This window comes from Lipotes vexillifer, unplaced genomic scaffold (genome assembly GCF_000442215.2).
Source record: "Lipotes vexillifer unplaced genomic scaffold, Lipotes_vexillifer_v1.1 scaffold225, whole genome shotgun sequence".
Classification (NCBI taxonomy): Eukaryota; Metazoa; Chordata; class Mammalia; order Artiodactyla; family Lipotidae; genus Lipotes; species Lipotes vexillifer.
In genome coordinates this window covers 968,450-977,589 of record NW_006787630.1, presented here as the reverse complement: position 1 = coordinate 977,589, position 9,140 = coordinate 968,450, and the positions used below count along the sequence as shown (strand labels likewise).

The 9,140-nt window shown below is 57.4% G+C and overlaps 1 protein-coding gene across 3 annotated transcripts in view; it reads right to left on the bottom strand.

Moving 5' to 3' along the window:
* The window catches only part of CSNK1G2 (casein kinase 1 gamma 2), an 8,836-nt gene extending 2,059 nt beyond the window's left edge, over window positions 1-6,777 (bottom strand). For 2 of the 3 annotated variants that reach the window (XM_007460360.1, XM_007460359.1), the window contains exons 1-2: window positions 6,594-6,777; window positions 179-183 (exon numbers count right to left, since the gene is read on the bottom strand). In XM_007460360.1, coding sequence (XP_007460422.1) covers window positions 179-183; window positions 6,594-6,777 — 189 coding nt within the window. The remainder of the gene's footprint in view (window positions 1-178; window positions 184-6,593) is intronic. The other variant, XM_007460361.1, reaches the window with a different exon arrangement.
* Window positions 6,778-9,140: the final 2,363 nt, after the last annotated feature.

Here is a 9,140-nt window from a genome sequence, read left to right as displayed (position 1 = left end):
CGCCCGCCCGAGCCGCACCTCCTGCTCTGCAGCAGCCCTCCTTGAGCTGGCCCACCCCTCCCGGGCCCGCAAGGTGCTCCCTGCGGCCGTGGGAGCCCACGCCTGCCCCCGCACCCTCATCTCCTGGGCCCCGCCCTGCCGTCCTGCCCTCTCCCCCGGCGCCGCCCCCGAGGCCAACCCTGCCTCCGCCCACTCGGGGCTGCTCCCAAGTCCTCTGCGGGATCCTTCCCGCCAGCACGCCAACACGCTCCAACTTCTCCCATCTAAAAAAGTGAAAACACAACAAAGAGTCCTGGTGACCCCAAGGCCTTTCTTCAGCTCCAGCCGCAGGGAACCTGGAGGAGGCATCACACCCCCCACACACACCCTCCCCCCACCGTCCCCAGAGGCTCTGTGAGGACCCCCCGCCGCCTGACCTGTGCTCACCGCTCTGGCCTCTAGGGACCCCCGAAGGCGCCCCCCATTCCACAACGCCAGGAACTCCGGCCTTGAGCTGTACGTGTCCAGTGGACAAGCCCCGCCCCCTTGCTGTGGAGCAGGGGCCCCGGCCAGGAGCCCATCAGGAGGGAGCGTAACCTGCGTCCTCAGCTTAGACAGACATGCCTGGGGCAGGACGTCTCACGCGGCCCATCGCTGGCCCACCTGGACCTCCAGGTGCCCACGGAGAACAAGCCATGGTGCTCAACCTCACGAAACTGCAAAAACACGAACTGTTCACCTGCTACAGTTCCTACCAGTGGCTGAGCCCCAGACGGTGTGGGCCAGCCCCTGGGTGGCCGTCTGCATGCAAGGTGAGCGCTGGGCACACGCTCCACCCTCTGCCCCTCCCGGTGCTGCAGTCCTGCCTTTCCAGGTCCTGAGCTCCGACTCAGCCCCAGGGTGCGCTGCTCCTCCAGGCGACCTCATGCCCGAAGTGCCGTGCTGCTGCGTCTTATTTCTAAGAGGATCCAGTGTGGGAAGAGGCCTCAGCTTCCTCTCCATCCCACTGCAGTGGGACAATCTGGGAGACAGCTGCACCAGGCCGTTCCGCCCCACCCATGGGTGGCCAAGACACCGGTGTGTACGACCCCACAAGCCCAAGTCAGGGGCCCACATGCCTGTCAGTCGGTCCCCCGGGTCCCTGCCCATCCCGGCTGTCTCATCACTGTGGTGCTTGGCCTGGAGTCTTCAGCTCAGCCTCAGCTCCTCCAGGGCCTTGGTGTCCGTCCCCATCTATAGAGTCAGCTGGTCCCCAGACACCTGCAGGGGTGGCCCCGAGTCTGCGGAGAACCATGCCGTCCACGTCTCCAGAGTTAACTTCTCTCAGCGATGTTTTTACTGCTCAGCGTAGAGGGAGTGTGCAGCCTTTGTGAGATTTATTCTGGAGGCACCCGATGGGTTTTGGTGCTCTTACACGATCGGGACTATTCTTAAATTTTTATTTTCCAATCGTTCCTCCAACAGAGAAATACAGTTGATCTGTGTTGGTATATGCAGCAGCCTTACCAAACTCATTCCTTCCTAATTGTTTACTGAAAGAGTACTCTGGCCTCTGCATGTGGACAGTCAAGCCGTCCGAGACAGGTCACAGCTGTATTTCTTCCTCTCCCAGCTTTCTACCTCTCTGTTCTGTTCACTGCCACTGTGCGAAGGGGGTGCCCGCAGGGGCCCCTCCTGCAGATTCCACTCCTTCGGTTACTACGAGTAAAAGGCACCCAGCGGCAGAGAAAGAAAGCGCCCATCTAGTCCTCCTCATTTTCATTAAATAACAGGCATGCCTCTTGTGTTTCCCCTCAACATTTTATGATGAAAGTTTCACACATTCAGAAAAGCGGGAAGAGCTGTGCGCAGGGAGCCCCACACCCTGGCTGCCTGGGTCACACAATTCGCAACTGCTCTGTTCTGCTGCACAGCTGCACAGCTATCTCCTGTTCATCTCATTTTCAGATGCATCTGGAAGCTGAAGACCTCAGTGCCCTGCCCCCTAAACACTGCAGCCTGCACATCAACTTTGAGTTGTACATAGTGCTTATTTTTCCCTTGGGAGGAGGCATTTACCTGGGAAACACACATCATTTGATGAGCTTTGGCAAATGCGTGCTCCTGTGCCACGCCGATCCCGTGAGGACAGACAGCATCACCGCCACCTCACCTCCCGAGAGGCGGAACACCACCCCACATGCTCCCTGCTCCTTGGGGTTCCCTGCACACGCATGACGCGGCTCGCTCTGGCTTCCTGCCCAGGTGTGTCCGTCACAGCACGGACACCCCTCGCCCGTCTCCAGTGTCCGTTACTGAACGCTGCACACGGGCCTTCCTGCGGGGGTTGGGTCACTTCTCGGGCAGGTTTGCTGGCTTGTGCTGCGCAAGGAGCGTAAGTCCTGTCCGGGGCCAACAAGGCGAGGTGCCCTCCACGCCCCCCAGCCGCTTGTCCGTCTGCTTCTGGGTGGTGTCTGTTCAGATCTCTTACCCAGTTTTCATCGCAGCACCTGTTTTTTATTACTGACCAAGCTGTTGTCTTCTCCTGCGTCCTGGGTAACAGCGCTTTGTCCAATGGTGCTCAGCAAATAGCACCTCCCAGTCTGTGGCTCGCCTACTTGTGTTTTTTTTTTTTTTAATTTAATTTTACTTATTTTTGGCTGCTTTGGGTCTTCGTTGCGGTGCACAGGCTTCTCATTGCAGTGGCTTCTCTTGTTGCGGAGCTTGGGTTCTAGACACGCGGGCTTCAGTAGTTGTGGTGCGTGGGCTTAGTTGCTCCGTGGCATGTGGGATCTTCCCAGATCAGGGATGGAACCCCTGTCCCCGGCATTGGCAGGCGGATTCTTAACCGCTGCACCACCAGGGAAGCCCCCCTACTCGTGCTCTTAACAACATTTTTGGAAATTTAAACTTTGATGATGCCTAACTGATCCTTTCTGGTAATTGGTCATCTCATTCTGTGTCTTGGTCAAGAAACCTCCTGTTTTGACTGTGCACGTGGGGAAGCCAAAGTCCTGGAGTCCAGATGAGTTTAAGGTGAGAGTGTGTGTGTGCGCACGTGCATGCGGGCATCTGAAATCTGGATTTACAGTTTCCTGGGGACCTCGAGGTGCTCCAGGCTCTGAGCCTCACCAACAGCCAGCTCAGCAGTAGGTGTGAAAAGTGGGAGAGTCTGCAAGGCCTGACAGAGAACGCCTCCGGAGGGCCATGAGCAGAAGGGAGATGCCGGGGCTGCACAGGGCAGGAAGACGCTGGAGCCTCCACCACCCAGAGCACGGAGGCCACCCTGAACTCCCCGGACATTTGGCTGAGAACCCAGAAAGCCCACACACTGGGAGGGGGCGACTCCAGCCCTTGAGTAATGCCTGCTTGCCACCCACCCTATCAAAGCTGAAAAACAGTCCCTGATGGGGTCATGATGAGTCGCCAGGATGAAGCAGGATCCAGACCTCACGTGTGGCACCCACATTGTCCAACATACAATAAAACATCACTAGACATGTGAAAAAAGGAACAGCACTGCAAGAAGGAAAAACAGCGTCAAAGGCACCACAGACACTGCATTTAAAATAGCTACTGCAAAAGGGAACGCTCCTACACTGTTGGTGGGAATGTAAATTGGTGCAGCCACTGTGGAGAACAGTATGGAGGCTCCTCAGAAAACTAAAAAGAGAACTACCATATGATCCAGCAATCCCACTCCTGGGCATATATCCAGACAAATCTATAATCCAAAAAGATACATGAACCCCTGTATTCATTAGTAGCATTATTTACAACAGTCAAGACATGGAAACCACGTAAATGTCCATCAACAGAGGAATGGAGAAAAAAGATGTGTGTACACACACACACACACACACACACACACACACACACACAGTGGAATACTACTCAGCCGTAAAAAACAATGAAATAATACCATTTGTGGCAACATGGATTGACCTAGAGATTATCATATTAAGTGAAGCAAGTCAGAAAGACAAAGACAAACACCATCTGATAGCACTTATATGTGGAGTCTATCTATGAAACAGAATCACAGACATACAGGACAGACTGGTGGTTGCCAAGGAGGAGGGGTTGTGGGAGGGATGGAGTGGGAGGTTGGGGTTAGCAGATGTTAGCTAACACGTCAGCAGATACAACAAGGTCCTACTGTATTGCACAGAGAACTATATTTAGTATCCTATGATAAACCAACATGAAAAAGAATATTTAAAAAATATATATGTATAACTGAATCACTTTGCTGTACAGCAGAAATTAATACAACATTGTAAATCAACTATACCTCAATTTAAAAAAAGCTGGGACTTCCCTGGTGGTCCAGTGGTTAAGAATCTGCCTTCCAACGCAGGGGATGTGGGTTTGATCCCTGGTCAGGGAACTAAGATCCCACACACCACGAGGCAACTAATCCCACATGCCTCAACTAGAGAGCCCACGCACCACAACTACACAGCCCATGCACTCTGGAGCCTGCACACCACAAGCAGAGAGAAGCCCAGGTGCCACAACTAGAGAGAAGCCCGTGCACTGCAACAAAGATTCCACGCGCCGCAACTAAGACCCAATGCAGCCAAAAATAAATAAGTAAAATAAATAAGTAAAATAAATAAATATATATATTTTTAAAAGCTATTGCAAGTACGTTAGAAGATTTTAAGGAAAAGATGGGCAAAATGAACAAGCAGATGGGAAATCTCAACAGAAAAATAAGGGAATCAAACGGAAGTGAAAAATACCATGTATCAAATGAAAAATTCAGTTGATGTATCAAATAATATATTGGACGCTGCAGAAGAAAAAGAAGGGTGAACTTACAATAAGGCAATAAAAACTATCCAGGTTGAAGAAAGAAAAAAGACTGACAAAAAACTTGAGAGGAACCTGAGGGACCTGTGGGACAGCATCAAACACTCCTAATGTGTGACTGGAGTATGAGAACGAGAGGAGACTAAACAGAGGCAAAAAGAACATTTGAGATAATGATGACAAAGTTTTTCCAAATTTAATAAAAGAGTGTTAATATACATACCCTAGAAGCGCAATGAACCCAAAGCAGGATAAACAGAAAAAAAAAACCACACCTAAATTAAGGCTGAATCAAAATCTGAACCCAGAGATGAAAAAATCTTTGAAACAGGCACAAGACAAGACATACTATATACAGGAGAACAGTGGTCAACAGTAGTCATCAGGGAAATGCAAATAAAGTCCACAGTGAGGCACCATTTCACGCCCGCTAGCACGCTCCAAGTGGAAAAGCCTGACAACTCCAAGTGTTGATGAGGATGTGGGATACTGAGAACCTTCACATGCTGCCCGCGGGAGTTCAAAGTGGTACGACTGCTTTGGAAACCAGCCTGGCAGTTTCTCATAAGCACACATGACCCAGCACTTTTATAAAAACACTCATACACGAGACTTGAAGAAAGGTGCTCAGGGCAATTTTATTCACAACACCCCAAATCTGGGCACAGCCAAATGTCCCTGAGCAGGAGAACGCACGAACAAAATGGGGTGCAGTCATACAAATGGACAGAGTAACAAACAGTGACTACCTGCAGGCCCAGAAAACCACAGGCACTGAGCTGGAGGAGCCTGGCAGGAAAGAACACAGTTGCCCCTCGGCCTCCAGGGGAATGCTTCCAGGAGCCCGAGAGGATACCGAAATCTGCAGCTGCTCCAGCCCCTAACATAAAACCACACAGCACAACCAGCACAGTCAGCCCCCTGTACCGCGGGTTTCGCATACCGAGGTATGGAGCAACAACCAAACCTTGATTCTTAAAAAGCGTTTTAAGCCAAAAGCCGCTACCCCCGTAGTCCCCAACGCACAGTCTACCATCTGTTTACCCAGACCCGTGCTGTTTAGGCTGCAGCTCCCAATGCCAAGGCCAGAACCCAGGACAGCCATCTGGGTCCCCAAAGCCACAAGGGGCACCCCCAGGCTGTAGGACAGGACTGGGCTGGGGGACGTGAGTGTGCGTGTGCCAGCCGGTGTGCGTGTGGGCACACATACATGCACACGCTAATGGGGCAGCAGGGCTGGGCCGCGGAAGCCCCGTCGGGGAAGCTGAAGAGTCGGCCACCGTGTAGCGCAGGTAGGGCTGGGCACGCAGGGCCCCGCACCCGGAGGAGGGGCCTGTCTCTCCCAAGCCTCCGCCCTCCCCATGAGCAGTTTGGGCCCCTGTTGCTGGCAGTCCACTGGCTCAGACCCAGAGCTCAGGGCAGTGAGGACCCGCTGCTGTTCCCATCCCAGCACCTCTGGCATAGCCAAGGTTCAGGCTCAGGACAGGCCTCTCCCGGCCTTGCAGGCCGCTGGGCGTGTCAGACACCAGCAACACCAGCCGACAGACAGACACGGACCACTGGACGGGGGCTGGGGGTCGCCCACCACTAAGCGCTGTGCAGGAGATGCCCCTGGACCCCCAGCTCCGCGTCGCCAGCCTCCTGAGCTCTGTGGGCCTGGGGCCCCCGGCACAACCGCCCCACAGCTGTCAGGGTCCAGCCCTCTGCAGAGCCTCTTCCGGGGGCGGGGGACAGAAACCACATGCGCTTACCTGCGTTCCCAGCCCTCACGTCCACCCCCGCCCCCGCATCCCCAGAAGTGAACAAGCGGGGCTCACCTAGCCGGAGCTCCCCGAAGTTGCCACAGCCTATCTTCTTCCCGACTCGGAAGTTGGGGCCCACCATCAGGACCCCCGAGCTGGTCCCCGAGCTCCGGACGCCGTGGCTGCTCCGGCCGGCGGCCTTGGACATTCTCCGGCCCTCCTCTGACTCCCCTTTCCCTCCTTTCTTGTCAAAATCCATAAGTTTGTGGTACCCTGGCCTCTCCACGGTGACTCTGCTGCCGTGCAAATCCCGGCTCCACGGAGACCCACGGTCGCGGCAGCTCTTCGGGGCTAGCACCCCATGGCGCCCGGCGGGCTCCTGCTAGTGAGACGCGGGCACTCGCGAGGGCCCGGCCGCAGCGCTCATCTCGGTGGCCTCGGGGTCACACATGGGGGGAGGACACATGCTGCTGACGGGTCCCGGGAGCTCAAATCTAGTGGCTCTCGGCTGCAGGAGAAACAGAGGCACGGGTTAGAAGGCCACGATGCGCCCGCCCGCCACACACCCGGGGCCCAGAGCACAGTCTGGCAGGGGACCCGGGACTGGGCGTTAAGTGGTGGCGGGACTGCGTTCTGGAAAAATCTCTGACATGCAGGTGCGACCTGTGACCTTCTGGGGACAGAGGGGAGGAAGGCTCGAGCCTCCAAGAATTCCACGTTCCGCCTGCCGGCCCACCCCAGGCTAGAGGACGGCTGTGCTGAGAGAGGAGACGCCTAGTTGAGCAACAGAGGCCCCAGCACTGCTCCTCGGAAGAGGACAGGTGCAGAGCAGAAAGTGCCCGAGGCTAGGAGACAGGCCCCTGCCACAGACCTGGGGAGCCTCGGAGCTGCCTCTCCCCCACCCCACCCCTGCCCAATATCCAGGTGACATCAACGTCCCTGGGCCTCGTTCCAGGAGCCCGTGACCCTGTGGACAGGTGGGTGACCGGCTGCTGCTGCTGCGGGAGAGTGAGAGGGCAGGAGGGGATGCAAGGGCCCCGAGTGCGGGCAGATGGGCCGTGAGCCTGACGGGGCTGGCTGGACACGCGCCCCCAAGGCGAGTCCGGCCTGGCCTCTCCAGCAGAAAGCTGGGGCTGTGGAGGAAACGGCGGGCACCCCGATAGCCCTCCAGGTTACAGGGAGGGGCTGGCCACCCGAGCTGGGGGGTGGGGATACACTCCCAAGGTCTGTCTGTGGTGCCAGCTTCTCCCTCCTCCCACCCCCATGTGGACCAGTCACCCTGCAGCTCAGACGGACGGGGCTCTCCCCTGCCAGCTGGCCTAGCCTCTCAAGCCACCCCCTCCTCTCAGCGAGGGTCACAGGCCCTCCTACAGGCCCTCGCCTCCTCCTGTCCCCTCTGGCCAATTCTCACGCCAAAGCCACAGGAATTGCTTTAGAAAGAAAACACTAACCTGCTCCTATAACGCCTCCCCATGCCCTCTGCCTGCCCAAGCTCCCCTCGGGCCCAGATTGGCCACTGCAAGGCTCACACCTGTGCTCCCCTCCCCACCAAGCACTCAAGGGCTGACACCTGGTGGAGGCCACGCCCCCTGAATGCCTGCAGGGGTGGGGGGAGGTGAGGCCAGGTGAGGGCCCTGACGCCAGGTAAGTGGTCCAGCTATAGCTCATCCACAACCCATGAAGGCACCCAGGGGAGCCCCCGACGGGCTGTGGCAGGACCAGCACTGACGCCCGGTGCCCTGGGGGGGCGATGAGGGGGTCGCCTCATCGTGGGTGCCCAATCCCCCAACTGGCCTCCCACATGGCCCCCAGCGTCCTCACCTACCACTGAGGGCCTGATGGACGGAAGGGCCAGCCAGCAACCGTGTGTCACCGACGGCACAGGTGCCAAGAGTCGCAGGCCGAGGACAGGCCCAAATGAGGGGACCTCTGGCCATGCACCTAGAGGCAGGCCCACAGCCAGCAGGACGGGGTGGGGGGATGCTCACACACGCGTGCACACACCAGTCCGTGCTCGGTACCCACGCAGGTCATCGCTGCCCGGGGGGCATGCAGGGCCGGAGCGGCCAGAGCCCGAGAGCCCAGGAGATGCCCAGACAGGCAGGGGCCCAGGCTTCAGGACAAACCTCACCATTTAAGGCCGGCAGCTTCCCAACCACATGGACAGTGCGTGCAGACAATGTGACCCCAACAAGAACCGTGCACCCAGCTCCACCGCTGCCTGGGGTTCCCACCAGCCGACACCCTGGCACCGCAGCCACGCCACCCAAGCAAGGGGCCGGCCCGGAGCCACGCACCCCCGCCCGAGCAGCGCTGTCCGCGCCTGTGGACGACACACTGGTCGCTGGCCAAGCGGTGCCCCTGCTCGGGCGGCCACCCGTCTGTCTCCACCTTCACCGGCTGCACTCGCAGGAGACGGACCTGAGCCAAGGGGACGGCACAGCGGCACTGCAGGCCCAAAGGCGGGCAGGGAGGGGCATAGCCAAGAATCCGGGCCCTTAACAGAGCAGGCCACACCCCACACCCTTGGCGTCTCAGGGGTTCCGACGCCACGGGCCAGGCCGCTCCCCACCTGTAAGTGGTTAGTTCCCTGTGGGGGGGGGGTGGGCGGACAGCTGTTCA